The following is a 22,388-nucleotide window of genomic DNA, read 5'->3' on the forward strand; positions in this document are numbered from 1 at the left end:
GAGGTGCCTCGCCACGGATCACGCAGCTCCCCTGTCGGAGGTTCGAGTCCTCCATCAGGTGTGGGTGTGTGTGTCGTCCTTCGCGTAGGTTCGTTTAAGTTAGATTAAGTAGTGTGTAAGCCTAGGAATTGATGATCTCAGCAGTCTGGTCCCATTAGAACGTACCATCACTTCTGGTTCCTGACTCATCAACTCTGAGACACCTCTCTGGTCTCCTCAGCTATAGGATAGTTCAGTAAGTAATGGAACACATCCTTTCCTCAAAGCAGGCAACTACAGGGTGTCCGAAAAGTCTTTCCCTGATTACATAGATCGATAACTCAGGCTAGAAGTAAGATACAAATATGAAACTGGTGTCTAATTGTTTATAAACTATCAAAGTTTTTTTCACACATCAGTAAACTTCCACTTCCATTGTTGCCCAATGACAGTACACGTCGATATGACTTTGCGGTCAAAATGCTATCACGTATAGAGGACAATGATGGTTATCTCAGACGAATTGCCTTTTCCGACGAAGCGACCTTTTTTTGTCTGTGGAGTAGTGAATCGCCACAATGTGCGCATTTGGGGTTCACAACCCCCTGGCGAGGTCATGGAGTGCACCATAGGCAGTCCAAAGGTGAACGTTTGATGCGCGCTATTGCACGGTCGAATTATCGGGCCATTCTTCTTCGCTGAGGCTACCGTCACATCTGCTGTGTATCTGGACATGTTGCAGCTGTATGCTGTTCCTCGGCTGCTTCAGTATCACCCCGATGTCTTGTTTCAGCAAGACGGTGCACCGCCTCATTGGAGTTTGAACGTGCGAGCCCATCTTGATATGACCTTTCCTGAGCGATGGATCGGTCGTGATGGGCCAACGGTATGACCTCCACGCTCTCCTGACATAACCCCATTAGACTTCTTTTTATGGGGTTATGTCAAGGACGAGTTCTACCGAACACGTGTACCAGACCTTGAAACCCTGCGGCAACAGATAACCACAGTCGCTGAATCGATCCCTCCAGTGATGTTGGCTAATGTATGGAAGGAAATTGAATTTCGCCTAGATGTGCTACGTGCTACCAAGGGTGCTCATGTGGAAGTTTACTCTTGTGTGAAAAAAACTTTGGTAATTTGTAAACAATTAGAAACCAGTTTCATATTTGTATCTCCCAGCCTGAGTTATCAATTTATGTAATCAGGGAAAGACTTTTCGGACACCTTGTATATTCATAATCTGAATACACCGTATCGTTCCTCGAGTCTTTGAATACAGAACCCTTAAGCTTAGAAACCACTGCTTTACACACGTAGACTGTACGGTCTGCGCAGATTATTTTTTATTTAATCCAATTCTTATGTTATTGACAAACAGCAACAGTATCTAAGCTTCTCACGTAAACTAATCCACAGAAGCATGGTGCATTCTGACCAGAAAGCGATTCTGGTATCTTGTGTTATTGTTAATCATGCCTTTTCATTCTTTTGGCGATATTTCCATAGAAAATTTTATCCCCTAACACGCATTTCTTGGTATGTAACCGAGAAGTGAAATAAAAATTTTCATTGCTTTAAAAATTTAAATATTTTCTTGAAAATTTTCATGCTCCATATCACCCCCTTAGGGGTCCGATTTCCAAAAAGTATGAAACATGTATTTTTTTCTTTCTAATTCAGAAGCGAAATACGAGTTTTCAAAGATTTAGCTATGAAATATTTTCATAATACATTACAACCCCTGTTTCAAACCTTTTGGAGTTGACATTCAAAAAATAGTTAAATGTGTATTTTTTCGCTTCTAACAAAAAAGCCAAATACAAATTTTCATAGATATACTTCATAAAGGCTTCATAATGAAATATTCCCATAAAAACTTCCATTCCATATTTCACCACGTGAGGGGTTGAATTTCCAAAACAGTGGAACGCGCATTTTTTTATTTCCAACTGAGAAGCCAAATTCAAATTTCCATAGATTTAGCTTTTACAAACGCTATCATAATGAAATATTTTTGTAAAAGATTTATCCCCTTTCGCACCCCTCTTAGGAGTTGAATTTCCAAAACAATGAATCACATATTTTTTATTTGTAAGTCAAACACTAGTATTCAAAGATGTAGCAATAAAAACTATTTAGCAGTTCTTGTATAATTATTTACATTTAAAAAAAAGCTTTCACCCACTATTTCACCCCATAGGGGTTAAATTTTCAAAATTGTTGAAACACATATTTCTTTATTTCTTATTGAGAACACAAATACCAGTTTTTGTAGGTCTAGCTTCAAATTTGCCTTAATAGTCATTAATTTTTTTTAAAACACCTATCCTCCCCTATTTCGAGAGTCCCTTCTTAAACGATGCCTACTGTATAAGATCAACACCCTCACCAAATTTCTTGTCCTTGGCGGTTTGGGCTAGGTGACTTTGTCTGTGGGGTCATTGGCTTTTATATTCAGAGATTATTCTACGTAAATCTCCTTTAATTTCTGCAGCCTTTCACCATCTTAAGGTGAGAGCCTGTACACTGGCTTGATAGCACTTTGCAGGTGTCTGTCAAAGCCAAATTCTTGCCGCATCAGTAACTCCGCCATTATTGCCGTAGTGCTTCTTGTGGAATCCATACTTCAGTGATGCAAGTCAGTATGTGCGAAATCTGGGGTGTAGGGTGGATCAGGAAGAGCAGTGCAACCAAGTTTGTGTTCTCCTCTCAGGCGCAGAGACACGTGTGTGTTATCGCGGGGAAGGAGATATACATTCGTAGCAATCCCTTGGATCCGAGAGATTTCTGCGGCAAAAATCTATGGATACCAAGCAATGAATGCTGGTCTCTGTTTTGATTGGACCAGAGGTGGGAATCTTTCTACACGTCGGTTAGGGGCCTGAAGGTGGCGTAATATATCGCTGAAACTGGTTACTGAATAAAATAACAATTGAAAATTTTGACAACTGGAAGGTGTTTTGATTCGACATTCTGTACTCAACGTCCGAGGTCCTTCAACCATCTATATAAAGATGGACTTAGAGAGACCTACACTATGTGATCAAAAGTATCCGACCACCCCCCAAAACACACGTTTTTCATATTAGGTGCATTGTGCTGCCACCTACTGCCAGGTACTCCATATCAGCGACCTCGGTAGTCATTAGAAATCGTGAGAGAGAAGAATGGGGCACTACGTGGAACACACAGACTTCCAATGTGGTCAGGTGATTGGGTGTCACTTGTGTCATACGTCTGTACGTGAGATTTCCACACTCATAAACATCCCTATGTCCAATGTTTTCGATGTGATACTGCAGTGGAAACGTGAAGGGACACGTACAGCCACAAAAGCGTACAGGCTGACCTTGTCTGTTGACTGACAGAGACCGCCGACAGTTGAAGAGGGTCGTAATGTGTAATAGGCAGACATCTATCCAGACCATCACACAGGAATTCTAAACTGCATAACGATCCACTGCAAGTACTATGACAGTTAGGCAGGAGGCGCGAAAACTTGGATTTCACGGTTGAGCTGCTGCTCATAAGTCACACATCACACCGGTAAATGCCAAACGACGCCTCGCATGGTGCAAGGAGCGTAAACATTGGACGACTGAACAGTGGAAAAACATTGTGTGGACTGACGAATCACGGTACACAATGTGGCGATCTGAGGGTCGGGTGTGGGCATGGCGAATGCTCAGTCAACGTCATCTGCCAGCGTGTGTAGTGCCAACAGTAAAATTCGGAGGCGGTGGTGTTACGGTGTGGTCGTTTAATTCGTGGAGGGGGCTTGCACCCCTTGTTGTTTTGCGTGACACTATCACAGCAAAGCATACATTGATCGTTTACGCACATTCTTGCTTTCTGCTGTTGAAGAGCAATTTGGGGCTGGAGATTGCATCTTTCGAGACGATCGAGCACCTGTTCGTAATGTACGGCCAGTGGTGAAGTGGTTACACGACAATAACATCCATGTAATGGACTGGCCTGCACAGAGTCCTGACCTGAATCCTATACAAACCCTTGGGGATGCTTTGGAACGGCGACTTCGTGCTAGGCCTCACCGACCGACATTGATAATTCTCCTCAGTGCAGCACTCCGTGGAGAATGGGCTGCCGTTCCCCAGGAAACCTTCCAGGACCAGATTGAACGTATGCCTGCGCGAGTGGAAGCTGTCATCAAGGCTAAGGATGGGCCAACACCACGCTGAATTCTAGCATTACCGATGGAGGGCGCCACAAACTTGTAAGTCATTTTCAGCCATGTGTTTGGATACTTTTGATCACATAGTGTAGCTGTGCTTGTTTCTTCACATTTCCAGTTCACAGTCACTTCAGCAGGTTTGGAAGGGATGGAATGTCCCTGATGGATCTATTACTCAGGTGGCGTCCCATGACTAGTCAACATTTGAAGTGACTGTGCTGTTCTAACCGATTCTGCTGTTGCTGCTTCTCTATTGAGATCACAATACTCCCCACCCATTTTATACCTGTGGGTCCACCGCTCATGACATCTAGTGGCCAATTTCACTTTAAATAGGGGGTGTCCACATAGTGTGGAATGCATATTGTAATGTTGACTGAGTAAGGAGTGTCTGTTTGTGAAGCTAGCCTGCCATCCCACAACAGTATGTGTACGGTGCGCTGTCGCGTGTTGCAGAGCTACCAGCCGCTTTGCCAGACGCAGAGGAACCGGGTGGAGCTGAACGACGGCGTGTACGAGTACCGGCCGCCGCACTACCACGAGGTGCTGTGCCGGCAGGCCGCGGCCGCCAGCCAGGAGCAGCAGCAGGACCGCGAGGCCGCGGACGTGCTCAGCCTGCGCACCAGCTCCGTCGTCACCAAGCAGGTAACGCACCGGCCGCCCAGTCTCTGTGGCCACTACACTGCTCCCATTCTTAAAGTGGGTTCCATAAGGGGGCACCATCGGGCTCTAGACATCCTCAGTGGCTCAGCTCCACAGTCAGCAAGCAGATAATGCACTGGGCGCCGAGTCTCTGTGGTGTTCCAGTGGACCTCTACACTGCTCTCATCTGAACTCTCCCATTCTTAAAGTGGGTTTCGTATGGGGGCACACCATGCTGTAGACATTCTCAGTGGCTCATCTCCACAGCAGGCAGGTAATGGACTGGGAGCCGGGTCTCTGTGGTGCCCCGGCCGACCTCTACACTGCTCTCATTTGAACTCATCCATTCTTAAAGTGGGTTTCATAAGGGAGGGAACACCAGGCTGTACACATCCTCAGTGGTCCATCTCCACAGTCACCAAGCAGGCAACACACTGGGCACCAAGTCTCTGGGGTGATCCAGGGGACCTCTACACTGTTCTCATTTGAACTCTCCCATGTGGGTTTCATAAGACTGTACACATTCTCTGTGGTCCAGCTCCACAGCCAGCAAGAAGGCAATGCACTAGGTGCCAAGTCTCTGGAGTGTTCCAGTGGTCCTCTACACTGCTCTCATCTGAACTCATCCATTCTTAAAGTGGGTTTCATAAGGGGGGGAACACCAGGCTGTAGACATCCTCAGTGGGTCAGCTCCAGTCAGAAAACAGGTAATGCACTGGGTGCCAAGTCTGTGATGTTCAAGTGGGCATCTACACTGCTCTCATATGAACTCTCCCATTCTTAAAGTGGGTTCCATATTGTGGCACCAACGGACTGTAGACTTCCTCAGTGGCTCAGCTCCACAGTCAGCAAGCAGGCAATGCACTGGGTGCCAAGTCTCTGGGGTGTTCCAGAGGACATCTACACTGCTCTCATCTGAACTCTCCCATTCTTAAAGTGGGTTTCATAATGAGGAGCCCATCAGGTTGTAGACATGCTCAGTGGTCCAGCTCTATAGTCAGCAAGCAGGCAACACACTGGGCTGTAGACATCCTCAGTGGCTCATCTCCACAGTCAGCAGGCAGGTAATGCACTGGGCGCCAAGTCTCTGTGGTTTTCCAGTGGACCTCTACACTGTTCTCATCTGAACTCTCCCATTCTTAAAGTGGGTTTCATAACGGGGCACCACCAGATTGTAGACATCCTCAGTGGCGCAGCTCCACAGTCAGCAAACAGGTAATGCACTGGGCGCCAAGTTTCTGTGGTGTTCCAGTGGGCATCTACACTGCTCTCATCTGAACTCCCCCATTCTTAAAGTGTGTTTCATAATGGGGCACCACCAGGCTGTAGGCATCTTCAATGGCTCAGCTCCACAGTCAGCAAGCAGGTAATGCACCAGGTGCCAAGTTTCTGTGGTGTTCCAGTGGGCATCTACACTGCTCTCATCTGAATCCTCCCATTCTTAAAGAGGATTTCATAACGGGGCACCACCAGGCTGTAGACATCCTAAGTGGCCTATCTCCACAGTCAGCAAGCAGGTAATGCATTGGGTGCCAAGTTTCTGTGGTGTTCCAGTGGACCTCTACACTGCTCTCATCTGAACTCTCCCATTCTTTAAGCGGGTTTCATAAGGGGGCACCACCGGGCTCTAGACATTCTCAGTGGCCCAGCTGCACAGTCAGCAAGCAGGCAACGCACTGGGCCCAAAGTCTCTGGGGTGTTCCAGTCAACCTCTACACTGCTCTCACCTGAACTCTCCCATTTTTAAAGTGGGTTTCATAAGGGTGAACACCAGGCTGTAGACATCCTCAATGACTCATCCTCACAGTAAGCAAGCAGGTAATGCATTGGGTGCCAAGTCTCTGTGGTGTTCCAGTGGACGTCCACACTGCTCTCATCTAAACTTTCCCATCCTTAAAGTGGTTTTCGTAACAGGGCACCACCAGGCTGTAGACATCCTCAGAGGTCCATCTCCATAGTCAGCAAGAAGGCAATGCACCAGGCATCAAGGTTCTGTCATGTTCCAGTGGGCATCTGTACTGCTCTCATCTGAACCCTCCCATTCTTTAAGTGGGTTTCATAACAGGGCACCACCAGGTTTTAGACATCCTCAGTGGCCCAGCTCCACAGTCAGTAAACAGGTAATGCACCGGGCGCCAAGTCTCTGTGGCATTCCAGTGGACCTCTACACTGCTCTCACCTGAACTCTCCCATTCTTAAAGTGGGTTTCATAATGGGGGACCACCAGGCTGTAGACATCCTCAGTGGCTCAGCTCCACAGTCAGCAAGCAGGTAATGCACCGGGTGCCAAGTTTCTGTGGTGCTCCAGTGGACCTCTACACTGCTCTGATCTGAACTTTCCCATTCTTAAAATGGGTTCCATAATGGGGCGCCACCAGGCTGTAGACTTCTTCAGTGATCCAGCTCTACAGTCAGCAAGCTGGTTGTGGGCCAGTCTGGCTCTCACATTCTCAAGGATGGAACATGACAGACAACAGGTTGTTTTCTTTACATTCCTCGGGTCTCAAATCTCTCTGTAATCTAACACCTCCCATCCCTAATATACAGGGTGGTCCATTGATAGTGACTGGGCCAAATATCTCACGAAATAAGCGTCCAACGGAAAAACTACACAGGACGAAACTCGCCTAACTTCAAAGGGGGAAACCAGATAGCGCTATGGTTGGCCCGCTAGATCGTGCTGCCATAGAACAAACGGATATCAACTGCGTTTCTTTTTAAAATAGGAACCCCCATTTTTATTACATATTCGTGTAATATGCAAGGAAATATGAATGTTTTAGTATGACCCCTTTTTTAGCTTTGTGATAGATGGCGCTGTAATAGTCACAAATGTATAAGTACGTGGTATCACGTAACATTCCGCCAGTGCGGACGGTATTTGCTTCGTGATACATTACCTGTATTAAAATGGACCGTTTACTAATTGCGGAAAAGGTCCATTTCGTGTTGATGTATGGCTAATATGATCAAAATGCCCAACGGGCGTGTGGTATGTATGCTGTTCGGTATCCTGGACGACATCATCCAAGTGTCCGGACCGTTCGCCGGATAGTTACGTTATTTAAGGAAACAGGAAGTGTTCAGCCACGTGTGAAATATCAACCACGACCTGCAACAAATGATGATGCCCAAGTAGGTGTTTTAGCTGCTGTCGCGGCTAATCCGCACATCAGTGGCAGACAAATTGCGCGAGAATCGGGAATCTCAAAAACGTCGGTGTTGAGAATGCTACGTCAACATCGATAACACCCGTACCACATTTCTATGCACCAGGAATTGCATGGCGACGACTTTGAACGTCGTGTACAGTTCTGCCACTGGGCACAAGAGAAATTACGGGACGATGACAGATTTTTTGCACGCGTTCTATTTAGCGACGAAGCGTCATTCACCAACAGCACATTGTCAATGCATGTGCGAACAATATAGAAGGCGAACTACTCGCTGTTGAGAGGAATGCCGTTACACGTATTGCCAAATGCATTGAGGCTGATAGACATCATTTTGAGCATTTATTGCATTAATGTGGTATTTACAGGTAATCACGCTGTAACACGATGCGTTCTCAGAAATGATATGTTCACAATGGTACGTGTATCACATTGGAACAACCGAAATAAAATGTTCAAATGTACGTTCTGTGTTTTAATTAAAAAAGCTACGTGTTAGCAATTGTTCGTCTAAAATTGTGAGCCATATGTTTGTGACTATTATAGCGCCATCTATCACAAAGCGAAACAAGTGGTCCAACTAAAACATTCATATTTCTTTACGTACTACACTAATATGTAATAAAAAATGGGGGTTCCTATTTAAAAAACGCAGTTGATATCCGTTTGACCTATGGCAGCGCCATCTAGCAGGCCAACCGTAGCGCCATCTGGTTTCCCCCTTCAAGTTAGACAAGTTTCGTTCTTTGTAGTTTTTCGTTTGACGCGTATTTTGTGAGATATTTGGCCCGGTCACGATCAAAAATGGTTCAAATGGCTCTGAGCACTATGCGACTTAACTGCTGAGGTCATCAGTCGCCTAGAACTTAGAACTAATTAAACCTAACTAACCTACGGACATCACGCACATCCATGCCCAAGGCAGGATTCGAACCTGCGACCGTAGCGGTCGCTCGGCTCCAGACTGTAGCGCCCAGAACCGCGCAGCCACTCCGGCCGGCTGGTCACGATCAATGGGCCACCCCGTATATATACACTAATTGTATTTATATTACATGTGCCCGGTACTTTGCATCTTCCAAGGCGCTTGGAGTGGCTTTCAGGAGATCATTCTTCGTACAGGATGTAGGGCACAATGGGCACTGAAGCATGTGGCTTGTGGTTTGTCCTTGTCCACAATCACAGGACGTACCTTCTGCTATGAAGTCCCATCTCTTCAGGCTGTCTCTGGGTCGTCTAACTCCTGATCGTAATCTGTAGAAAGGTTTCCACGCCAGTCAGCTCTCATTGTGCTCAGGTGGTAGTTCTTCAGCTTCTGGCATCCATTTGTACTGGTGAGGCGTCGACTTCTTCCTTAACTCCAGCCTTAACTTCTCTGGTGAAATGGTGAGCTTCTCGGATGTCCTCAGGAAATTCTTTGGCGAGCTCAGCCTTTGCTATGGTGGATCATGTCCGTGCAGTGGGTGGGCACTGTCCTGTTCCACTTTCAGTCTCTCCTTGTTGGCAGCCACTGCTCTGCTGGAGCTTTTCCAGCCAGGTGGTAGAGCTTATCAGTTGGGGTAGGTCTTAAGCAACCTGTGATCGACCTGCAGGTTTCGTTGAGAGCAGTGTCTACTTGTCTGGCATGAGGTGACCTGCACCAGACTGGGGAAGCATATTCGGCAGTAGAAAAGCACAGTGCCATTGAAGAGGAGCGAATAGTTCGTGGATATGAGCCCCACTGTGTACCCGCTAGTTTGCGAATTAGGTTGTTTCGCGTGGAGAATTTCATTTTGGTGTTCTTTCAGTGAGTTTTGAATATCAGAGCTCTGTCGAGAGTGACTCTGAAGTATTTAGGGAAATGATGATGCTGGAGTTGGATGCCTGACCATTGAATATGTAGCTCACAATTAGCCCCGCTGGTCCTTAAATTAAAGGCACAAACTTGCTCTCTGAAGGGTTTGGTCTGTTGGTTCCGATTGTAGCAGCGTGACAGTGTTCTAAGCGCAGTTGTCAGGTTTCTCTACACTGTTTCAAAGCACGAGCTCTGTGTAGCAAGGGCTAGGTCATCTGCATATAAGAATCTCTTTCTGATCAGGGTGAGTGGCTGGTCGTTGGTATAAATGTTGAAGAGAAGTGGAGGCAAGACGCTTCCCTGAGACAGAATATTTTTCTGCGCTGTCCTTGAAATTCAACAAAAAACCTGCGGTTTTAGAGGAAGGTGCTGATTTACGAGGTGGGCGTTCTTGATCATATTGTATAGTTTTGCACGGAGTAACCGATGCTGGACAGTATCATACGCTGCTGTGACATCCACGAGGACCACGTCCATTACTTGTCGGGTTTCAAAGCCATCCTCTATAAACTGAGTGAGATTCAGAAGTTGCCCTGTGCAGCTTCTGTTTGGTCGAAATCCTGTTGTTTTTGTGGGTAGCACCGAGCTCCGATTGTTGTTGTTGTCTTCAGTCCTGAGACTGGTTTCATGCACCTCTCCATGCCATACAGTAATGCTGCATGTCCTCGGGAAAAATTACGGCCGTAGTTTCCCCTTGCTTTCAGCCGTTCGCAGTACCAGCACAGCAAGGCCGTTTTGGTTAGTGTTGCAAGGCCAGATTAGTCAATCATCCAGACTGTTGCCCCTGCAACTACTGAAAAGGCTGCTGCCCCTCTTCAGGAACCACACGTTTGTCTGGCCTCTCAACAGATACCCCTCTGTTGTGGTTGCACCTACGGTACGGCCATCTGTATCGCTGAGACACGCAAGCCTCCCCACCGACGGCAACGTCCATGGTTCATGGAGGTAGGAGCTCCGATTACATCTGCATTTGCCCTCACAAGTCTCCACCCACTGGAAAGACTAATCTTATCATTTAGATTTTTGTTGACCAGTCTCAGCGACTGTTTTTTAAGAATGCCGATGTGAAGAAATAGCTCAATGGTTGAGCCAATTTTTTTAACGCATCTGGTGTGCTGTTTCTACAGATCCGCAACCTTGTTATTTCATTGACACCACCAGCCCCCTCAGTGCTATGGGGACTTCTTGTCTGTGTCACCTATACTTGCATCATATAGTCAAAGAGAAATATTGGACGTGATGCAAGCTCAAAAAGAGGTAAGACTCCTTCCTGCAGTGAAAGTAAAATCATGTTCTACCTCAGTTTCAAATATTTGTCTAAATTGAGAACAAAATTAAACTTAAAATATTGGCAACCGATATTTCCATCTCGAAATCGGATATCGATACAGCGGTGAAAAAAACCATCACCTACATACACAGAAGAGCCAAAGAAACTGGTACACCTGGCTAATATCGTGTAGGGGCAGCGCGAGTGCACCTGGCATGGACTCGACTAAGTCTGAAGTGGTGCCGGAGGGAACTGACACCATGAATGCCATAGGGCTCTCCATAAACCCATAAGAGTATGAAGGGGTGGAGATCTCTTCTGAACAGCACATTCCGAGACACCCCAGATATGCTCAATAATGTTCATGGCCAGCGGAAGTGTTTAAACTCAGAAGAGTGTTGCTGGAGCCACTCTGTAGCAGTAATGGACGTGTGGAGTGTCACATTGTCCTGCTGGAGCTGCCCACGTCCTGTTGGAATGCACAATGGACATGAATGGACTCAGTGATCAGACAGGATGGTTACGTACGCGTCACCTGTCAGAGTCGTATCTAGACGTATCAGATGCCCCATATCACTCCAATTACACACGCCCCACACCATTACAAAGCCTTCACCGGCTTGAACAGACCCCTGCTGACATGCTGGGTCCATGGATTCATGAGATCCTCTCCACACCCGTACATGCCCAGCCGCTCGATACAATTTGAAACGAGACTCATAATGTTACCAACGTTTGCTTTGAATTTCACCAAAGGTTGTTTTGATTTTTGAGTTCACCTATGCCTGAGTAGCACTCTCAGGATCCGTGGAGGGCAGAATGGGCCGAGGAATGCCACAGACAAGATGGAATGATGATGTCATTACGGATACAGAAGCGAAGGGCCTGTGAATACGAGAATGGACTACGAAAGCGAACGAGACCGTCCGACCAGGCAACATGTTTCCAGTCAACAGTCCAATGTCAGTGTTGACAGGCACAGGCGAGGTGTAAAGCTTCGTGTCGTGCAGTCATCAAGGGTACACGAGTGGTGCCTTCGGCTCCAAAAGCCCATATCGACGATGTTTCGTAGAATGTTATTGGAACAAATAAGCCCTCGGTCAGAAATATTAAGTCAAAATTGACCTGGTTTCGAAGCTACTATGAGCGTCGTCTTCAGAATTGTGGCATGGCGAGCCGCTAAGGGCTGCTCGTACTGTGAACAAGCACAGCAAGACTCACAACTGTTCATGACGTCGCCTTTCCGGCTCAGATCTTTTTGAATATGTGACTTGTAAGTACTGCATCTTTCCCACTCAGTACAAACTTTAATTTCATTAATGTACTATATACCTAATATATTTTACAACAGTTAGTCTAATTCTGAAGACGACGCTCATAGCAGCGTCGAAACCAGGTCAATTTTGACTTAATATTTGTGACCGAGGCCTTATTTGTTCCAATATAATTCTGACACGGTCACTGAACCTTAGCAGCTATGTTAAAAGTTTTCGTAGAATGGTTCGCACACTGACACTTGTTGCTGACCCAGCATTGAAATCTGCAGCAATCTGAGGAAGGGTTGCACTTCTGTCACGCTCAACGATTCTCTTCAGTTGTCGTCAGTCCCATTCTTCCTGGATCCATCTGCAGCCGCAGCGATTGATGTTTTACCAGATTCCTTGTATTCAGAGTACGCTCGTGAAATGGTTGCACAGGGAAAATCCCCACTTCATCGCTACCACTGCGACGCCGAATATAACACCACGTTCAGACTCACCTAAATCTTGATAACCTGCCATTGTAGCAGTAGTAACTGATGCAACAACTGCACCAGACACTTCCTGTAAAACATAGGCTTTGTCGACCGCAGCGCCGAATCCTGCCTGTTTACGTATCTCTGTATTTTAATACGTATGCCTATACCAGTTTCTTCGGCGCTCCAGTGCAGATATTTTATCGACGGCCCTGGTCAGATTACGCTGATACAATAGCGCCCTACTTAGCAATCATATACAACCGCTCCCTCACCGATAGATCTGTACCTGCAGATTGGAAAATTGCGCAGGTCGCACCAGTGTTTAAGAAGGGTAGTAGGAGTAATCCATCGAACTACAGACCTATAACATTGACATCGGTTTCCAGTAGGGTTTTGCAGCATATACTGTATTCAAACATTATGAATCACCTCGAAGGGAACGATCTATTGATACGAAATCAGCACGGTTTCAGAAAACATCGTTCCTGTGCAACGCAGCTATCGACAGGGGATCTCAAGTTGATTCCGTATCTCTAGATTTCCGGAAAGCTTTTGACACCGTTCCTCACAAGCAACTTCTAATCAAGCTGCGGGCCTATGGGGTATCGTCTCAGTTGTGCGACTGGATTCGTGATTTCCTGTCTGGAAGGTCGCAGTTCGTAGTAATAGACGGCAAATCATCGAGTAAAACTGAAGTGATATCAGGTGTTCCCCAGGGAAGCGTCCCGGGACCTCTGCTGCTCCTGATCTATATAAATGACCTGGGTGACAATCTGAGCAGTTCTCTTAGGTTGTTCGCAGATGATGCTGTAATTTACCGTCTAGTAAGGTCATCCGAAGACCAGTATCAGTTGCAAAGCGATTTAGAAAAGATTGCTGTATGGTGTGGCAGGTGCAGTTGACGCTAAATAACGAAAAGTGTGAGGTGATCCACACGAGTTCCGAAAGAAATCCGTCGGAATTCGATTACTCGATAAATAGTACAATTCTCGAGTCTGTCAGTTCAACTAAGTACCTGGGTGTTAAAATTACGAACAACTTCAGTTGGAAAGACCACATAGATAATATTGTGGGGGAAGGCGAGCCAAAGGTTGCGTTTCATTGGCAGGACACTTGGAAGATGCAACAAGTCCACTAAAGAGACAGCTTACACTACACTCGTTCGTCCTCTGTTAGAATATTGCTGCGCGGTGTGGGATCCTTGTCAGGTGGGATTGACGGAAAACATCGAAAGGGTGCGAAAATGGGCAGCTCGTTTTGTATTATCATGTAATAGGGGAGAGAGTGTGTCAGATACGATACGCGAGTTGGGATGGAAGTCATTAAAGCAAGGACGTTTTTCGTCGCGGCGAGATCTATTTACGAAATTCGATCACCAACTTTCTCTTCCGAATGCGAAAATATTTTGTCAAGCCCAACATACATAGGTAAGAATGACCATCAAAATAAAATAAGAGAAATCGGAGTTCAAACAGAAAGGTTTAGGTGTTCGTTTTTCCCGCGCGCTGTTCGGGAGTGGAATGGTAGAGAGATAGTATGATTGTGGTTCGATGAACCCTCTGCCAAGCACTTAAATGTGAATTGCAGAGTAGGCATGTAGATGTAGATGTAGATGTACCCCACACCATTAGAGAGCCTTCACCGGTTTGAACAGTCCGCTGCTAACATGCTGTTTACACTTTGACAGTGACACTTTTCCAGCATAGCATAATATAGTTTGTGTGAAAGTGTTCTGGACATCAAAATGGAGGCAGACAGATCCGAAAAAAGCCGCCTATACTGTCGCAGTAAGTAAAAACTAAATTTACATCCAGATCGACAGATGAGCTATAGTCATGGCGATACATTAAAGTGTGACGCATCTTTCTGCCATAAAACCAGCACCCAGCATTATGCTACTACCAGTAATGATGTAACTTCCCGGATCCTTCCGAAACCATCTGAAGATGAACCTGAAAAGGTTCGAAAACCGGTTCATGGAATAAAGCATTATTATTCAAAAAAGTTACTGGTTGCACTTTTGTATAACTTATTTACATTCAATATACAGTCACGGTTCTAAAATATCTGCATCTAAATCTATATCTACATCCATACTCCGCAAGCCACCTGACGGTGTGTGGCGGAGTACCTCTATCGGTTCTCCCTTCTATTCCAGTCTCGTATTGTTCGTGGAAAGAAGGATTGTCGGTATGCTTCTGTGTGGGCTCTAATCTCTCTGATTTTATCCTCATGGTCGCTTCGCGAGATATACGTAGGAGGGAGCAATATACTGCTTGACTCTTCGGTGAAGGTATGTTCTCGAAACTTCAACAAAAGCCCGTACCGAGCTACTGAGCGTCTCTCTTGCAGAGTCTTCCACTGGAATTTATCTATCATCTCCGTAACGCTTTCGCGATTACTAAATGACCCTGTAACGAAGCGCGCTGCTCTCCGTTGGATCTTCTCTATCTCTTCTATAAACCCTATCTGGTACGGATCCCACACTGCTGAGCAGTATTCAAGCAGTGGGCGAACAAGCGTACTGTAACCTACTTCCTTTGTTTTCGGATTGCATTTCCTTAGGATTCTTCCAATGAATCTCAGTCTGGCATCTGCTTTACCGACGATCAACTTTATATGATCATTCCATTTTAAATCGATCCTAATGCGTTCTCCCAGATAATTTATGGAATTAACTGCTTCCAGTTGCTGACCTGCTATTTTGTAGCTAAATGATAAGGGATCTATCTTTCTATGTATTCGCAGCACATTACACTTGTCTACATTGATATTGAATTGCCATTCCCTGCACCGTGCGTCAATTCGCTGCAGATCATCCTGCATTTCAGTACAATTTTCCATTGTTACAACCTCTCGATATACCACAGTATCATCCGCAAAAAGCCTCAGTGAACTTCCGATGTCATCCACAAGGTCATTTATGTATATTGTGAATAGCAACTGTCCTATGACACTCCCCTGCGGCACACCTGAAATCACTCTTACTTCGGAAGACTTCTCTCCATTGAGAATGACATGCTGCGTTCTGTTATCTAGGAACTCCTCAATCCAGTCACACAATTGGTCTGATAGTCCATATGCTCTTACTTTGTTCATTAAACGACTGTGGGGAACTGTACCGAACGCCTTGCGGAAGTCAAGAAACACGGCATCTACCTGGGAACCCGTGTCTATGGCCCTCTGAGTCTCGTGGACGAATAGCGCTAGCTGGGTTTCACACGACCGTCTTTTTCGAAACCCGTGCTGATTGCTACAGAGTAGATTTGTAGTCTCCAGAAAAGTCATTACACTCCAACATAATACGTGTTCCAAAATTCTACAACTGATCGACGTTAGAGATATAGGTCTATAGTTCGGCACATCTGTTCGACGTCCCTTCTTGAAAACGGGGATGCCCTGTGCCCTTTTCCAAGCCTTTGGAACGCTACGCTCTTCTAGAGACCTACGGTACACCGCTGCAAGAAGGGGGGCAAGTTCCTTCGCGTACTCTGTGTAAAATCGAACTGGTATCCCATCAAGTCCAGCGGCCTTTCCTCTTTTGAGCGATTTTAATTGTTTCTCTATCCCTCTGTCGTCTATTTCGATATCTACCAGTTTGTCATCTGTGCGACAATCTAGAGAAGGAACTACAGTGCAGTCTTCCTCTGTGGCACAGCTTTGGAAAAAGACATTTAGTATTTCGGCCTTTAGTCTGTCATCCTCTGTTTCAGTACCATTTTAGTCACAGAGTGTCTGGACATTTTGTTTTGATCCACCTACCGCTTTGACATAAGACCAAAATTTCTTAGGATTTTCTGCCAAGTCAGTACATAGAACTTTACTTTCGAATTCATTGAACGCCTCTCGCATAGCCCTCCTCACACTACATTTGGCTTCGCGTAATTTTTGTTTGTCTGCAAGGCTCTGGCTATGTTTATGTTTGCTGTGAAGTTCCCTTTGCTTCCGCAGCAGTTTTCTAACTCGGTTGTTGTACCACGGTGGCTCTTTTCCATCTCTTACGATCTTGCTTGGCACATACTCATCTAACGCATATTGTACGATGGTTTTGAACTTCGTCCACTGATTCTCAACACTATCTGTGCTTGAGACAAAACTTTTGTGTTGAGCCAACAGGTACTCTGAAATCTGCTTTTTGTCACTTTTTCTAAACAGAAAAATCTTCCTACCCTTTTTAATATTCCTATTTATGGCTGAAATCATCGATGCCGTAACCGCTTTATGATCGCTGATTCCCTGTTCTGCGTTAACTGTTTCAAATAGTTCGGTTCTGGTTGTCACCAGAAGGTCTAATATGTTATCGCCACGAGTCGGTTCTCTGTTGAACTGCTCAAGGTAGTTTTCAGATAAAGCACTTCAAAAAATTTCACTGGGTTCTTTGTCCCTGCCACCCATTATGAACCTTTGAGTCTCCCAGTCTATATCCGGCAAATTAAAATCTCCACCCAGAACTATAATACGGTCGGGAAATCTACTCGAAATATTTTGCAAATTATCCTTCAGGTGCTCAGCCAGAACAGCTGCTGAGCCAGGGGGCCTATAGAGACATCCAATTACCATGTCTGAGCCTGCTTTAACCGTGACCTTCACCCAAATCATTTCACATTTCGGATCTCCGTCAATTTCCTTCCGTTCTATTGCATTTCTTATCGCTATAAACACGCCTCCCCCTTCACTGTCCAGCCTGTCTCTGCGGTATACATTCCAATCTGAGTTCAGGATTTCATTACTGTTTACGTCTGGTTTCAGCCAACTTTCTGTCCCTAGTACTATATGCGTGTTGTGACCGTTTATTAATGAGAGCAGTTCTGGGACCTTTCTATAGACGCTCCTGCAGTTTACTATTAGCACATTAATATTGTTATTCCCTGTTGCATTTTGCCTACTACTACCTTGCCACGTCTCAGGAGGTGTCTTGTCGGGCCTAGGGAGGGAATTCTCTAACCTAAAAAACCGACATATGCACTCCACACGTACTCCGCTACCCTTGTAGCCGCTTCCGGCGTGTAGTCCACGCCTGGCCTATTCAGGGGGACCCTACGTTTCTCCACCCGATAGCGGAGGTCGAGAAATTTGCACCCCAGATCTCCGCAGAATCGTCTGAGCCTCTGGTTTAAGCCTTCCACTCGGCTCCAAACCAGAGGACCGCGATCGGTTCTGGGAACGACACTACAAATAGTTAGCTCATCTGTCGATCTGGATGTAAATTTAGTTTTTACTTACTGCGACAGTATAGGCGGCTTTCTTAGGATCTGTCTGCCTCCATTTTGATGTCCAGAACACTTTCACACGAACTATATTAGTTCACACTTTGACAGTGACACTTTTCCAGCATAGCATAATATAGTTTGTGTGAAAGTGTTCTGGACATCAAAATGGAGGCAGACAGATCCTAAGAAAGCCGCCTATACTGTCGCAGTAAGTAAAAACTAAATTTACATCCAGATCGACAGATGAGCTATAGTCATGGCGATACATTAAAGTATGACCCATCTTTCTGCCATAGAACCAGCACCCAGCATTATGCTACTACCAGTAATGATGTAACTTCCCTGATCCTCCCAAAACCATCTGAAGAGGAACCTGAAAAGGTTCGAGAACCGGTTCATGGAATAAAGCATTATTATTCAAAAAAGTGACTGGTTGCAGTTGTGTATAACTTATTTACATTCAATATACGGTCATGGTTCTGAAATATCCGTAATGGATAAGCATTATCACATGTAGAAGTATGTTTGTTGTTGTGGTCTTTAGTCCTGAGACTGGTTTGATGCAGCTCTCCATACTACCCTATCCTGTGCAAGCTTCTTCATCTCCCAGTACTTACTGCAACCCACATCCTTCTGAATCTGCTTAGTGTATTCATATCTTGGTCTCCCTCTACGATTTTTACCCCCCACGCTGCCCTCCAATGCTAAATTTGTGATCCCTTGATGCCTCAGAGCATGTCCTACCAACCGGTCCCTTCTTCTTGTCAAGTTGTGCCACAAACTGCTCTTCTCCCCAATTCTATTCAATCATTAGTTATGTGATCTATCCATCTAATCTTCAGCATTCTTCTGTAGCACCACATTTCGAAAGCTTCTATTCTCTTCTTGTCCATACATGGCTACACTCCATACAAATACTTTCAGAAACGACTTCCTGACACTTACATCAATACTGGATGTTAACTAATTAATCTTCTTCAGAAACGCTTTCCTTGCCATTGCCAGTCTACATTTTATATCCTCTCTACTGCAATCATCATCAGTTATTTTGCTCCCCAAATAGCAAAACTCCTGTACTACTTTAAGTGTCTCATTTCCTAATCTAATTCCCTCAGCATCACCCGACTTAATTCGACTACATTCCATTATCCTCGTTTTGCTTTTGTTGATGTTCATCTTATATCCTCCTTTCAAGACACTGTCCATTCCGTTCAACTGCTCTCCCAGGTCCTTTGCTGTCTCTGATAGAATTACAATGTCATCGGCGAACCTGAAAGTTTTTATTTCTTCTCCACGGATTTTAATACCTAATCCGAATTTTTGTTTTGTTTGCTTTACTGCTTGCTCAATATACAGATTGAATAACATCAGGGAGAGGCTACAACCCTGCCTCACTCCCTTCCCAACCACTGCATTCCTTTTGTGCCCCTCGACTCTTATAACTGCCATCTGGTTTCTGTACAAATTGTAAATAGCCTTTCGCTCCCTGTATTTTACCCCTGCCACCTTTAGAATTTGAAGGAGAGTATTCCAGTCAACATTGTCAAAAGCTTTCTCTAAGTCTACAAATGCTAGAAACGTAGGTTTGCCTTTCCTTAATCTATCTTTTAAGATAAGTCGTAAGGTCAGTATTGCCTCACGCGTTCCAACATTTCTACGGAATCCAAACTGATCTTCCCCGAGGTCGGCTTCTATGAGTTTTTCCATTCGTCTGTAAAGAATTCGCGTTAGTATTTTGCAGCCTGTGACTTATTAAACTGATAGTTCGGTAATTTTCTCATCTGCCAACACCTGCTTTCTTTGGGTGTTTACAAGGTGGAATGCGAATGTGGAGAGGCATACATCGGCGAGACTGGTAGGCCAATAGCAACGCGCATTCGGGAGCACGAGCGTTACATTCGTCTAGGGCAACACAATAAATCCGCAGTGGCAGAACATCACCTTGACTGCGGAAAAGAAATAAAATTCAGCGAAGCCTGTGTGTTGGCCAAGCAGCCAACTAAGACGAAACGCAAAATCAGAGAGGCCATCGAAATTCTCAAACACCCTAACAACATGAACAGGGAGGATGGACTCAGGCTTGCCCCATCTTGGCTGCCAGCAATCAGAGCCCAACAGACCGCACTGTCAACACGAGGCACGAGCACTACCGGCGAGTAACTGCCGCCGCGCGGCCGACGTCCAGCAGCTGGTAAACACACAGCAAACTTCTCATTCGACGGTGGCCACCAATCATGGCACATAACACAAGAGCCAATGGACAACAGAGGTCATGTTCTCCCTCCACCGCAATAACCTATTAAAATAAACTTCCCTCTCCTTCTTCCTTAAGTGACCAATAAACCAACTACCTTTTTAAAATTATGACGTAATGGCATGCGCAGTGAACACTAACAACAAAATATAAAGGACACTGCATAGCTAGAACGCACCATTAGACCCAGAAGAAGGCCGCTGCAATCGTGGCCGAAACGTTGGCTTTTCTATAGCAGCAGTAGTTTTTACATTATGACGCGGTACCAAACCCAGAAAACTTTTATGTCGACTGACTCTGGCCGCGGAAGCCTACGCAATTATATTATATTCTTCTTGAAGTCTGAGGGTATTTCGCCTGACTCATATATCTTTCTCACCAGATGGTAGAAAAAAAAAGGTTCAAATGGCTTTGAGTACTAAGGGACTTAACTACTGTGGTCATCAGTCCCCTAGAACTTAGAACTACTTTAAACCTAACTAACCTAAGGACATCACACACATCCATGCCCGAGGCAGGATTCGAACCTGCGACCGTAGCGGTCACGCGATTCCAGACTGTAGCGCCTATAACCGCACGGCCACTCCGGCCGGCGCAGATGGTAGAGTTTTGTGTAGATGTATAAGGGGTCCCATATCAATCCAGCTGCACACGCCCCACACCATTACAGAGCCTCCACCAGCTCCAACAGTCCCCTGCTGACATGCAGGGTCCACGGATTGATGAGGTTGTACACGTCCATCCCGCTGAATAAGGCTGCCGGCCCAGATGGTAGAGTTTTGTGTAGATGTATAAGGGGTCCCATATCAGTCCAACTGCACACGCCCCACACCATTACAGAGCCTCCACCAGCTCCAACAGTCCCGTGCTGACATGCAGGGTCCACGGATTGATGAGGCTGTACACGTCCATCCCGCTGAATAAGTCTGCCGGCCCAGATGGTAGAGTTTTGTGTAGATGTATAAGGGGTCCCATATCACTCCAACTGCACACGCCCCACACCATTACAGAGCCTCCACCAGCCCCAACAGTCCCGTGCTGACATGCAGGGTCCACGGATTGATGAGGCTGTACACGTCCATCCCACTGAATAAGTCTGCCGGCGCAGATGGTAGAGTTTTGTGTAGATGTATAAGGGGTCCCATATCACTCCAACTGCACACGCCCCACACCATTACAGAGCCTCCACCAGCTCCAACAGTCCCCTGCTGACATGCAGGGTCCACAGATTGATGAGGCTGTACACGTCCATCCCGCTGAACAAGTCTGCCGGCCCAGATGGTAGAGTTTTGTGTAGATGTATAAGGGGTCCCATATCACTCCAACTGCACACGCCCCACACCATTACAGAGCCTCCACCAGCTCCAACAGTCCCCTGCTGACATGCAGGGTCCACGGATTGATGAGGCTGTACACGTCCATCCCGCTGAATACGCGTGCCTATGCCAGTTTCTTGGGCGCTCCAGTGCAGGTATTTTGTCGACGGCCCCGGTCTCGAGGGTGAAGGTGACGCGGTTGTTGTGGTCGGTGTTGCAGATGTGCGTGCACCCGGGCTTCACGTGCGTGCAGCGCTACCAGAAGGTGTGGCTGACGCGCCGCCGCTACGAGTCCAGCTGCTGGGAGATGGTGACGCGCACCGTGCCCTCCGGCTGCGAGTGCATGTGGCCCGAGAACCGCTTCGGCGACATCTCGCGCCACTACTGACGCCGACGTGGACGCCGCTCCGGACTCGCCGGGCGCTGAGCGTGTCCCGGGACACTCTGCTCACGTAGCGCCGCTGCACTGTATCCGCTAGTCTCAATAAACTCCGTGCAAGCTCAACTGGGCGCGACTAGTCTCTCTCTTCCCCCACCTCCCTCCACTCCCTCACGTCCTGTTTCGTACGAGACAAACTCCCTCGGCGCAGACTGCAGACCGGAGGGACGCGGTAAGTGGTAAGGAGCGTGTTGCGGTACGAGGCACGAATCTGGACAAATCGTGCTTCACCAAAAATTTGATTGTGGCAGAATTCTTTCCACAAGAAACCACCTGAGGGTTCCTAAAACAGTTTCACTGTATCTCCTACGGATTCCGATTTCCCCGTACCGACCGAG

General features: G+C 46.3%; 1 protein-coding gene across 1 annotated transcript in view; it reads left to right on the forward strand.

Annotated features, from left to right (window-relative positions):
- The window catches only part of LOC124719648, a 46,619-nt gene extending 24,577 nt beyond the window's left edge, over positions 1-22,042 (forward strand). The window contains exons 4-5 of the mRNA XM_047244861.1: positions 4,631-4,819; positions 21,832-22,042. Coding sequence (XP_047100817.1) covers positions 4,631-4,819; positions 21,832-21,999 — 357 coding nt within the window. The 3' untranslated portion in view covers positions 22,000-22,042. The remainder of the gene's footprint in view (positions 1-4,630; positions 4,820-21,831) is intronic.
- The last annotated feature ends 346 nt before the right edge of the window (positions 22,043-22,388 follow it).

This window comes from Schistocerca piceifrons, chromosome 11 (genome assembly GCF_021461385.2).
Source record: "Schistocerca piceifrons isolate TAMUIC-IGC-003096 chromosome 11, iqSchPice1.1, whole genome shotgun sequence".
NCBI classification, from domain to species: Eukaryota; Metazoa; Arthropoda; class Insecta; order Orthoptera; family Acrididae; genus Schistocerca; species Schistocerca piceifrons.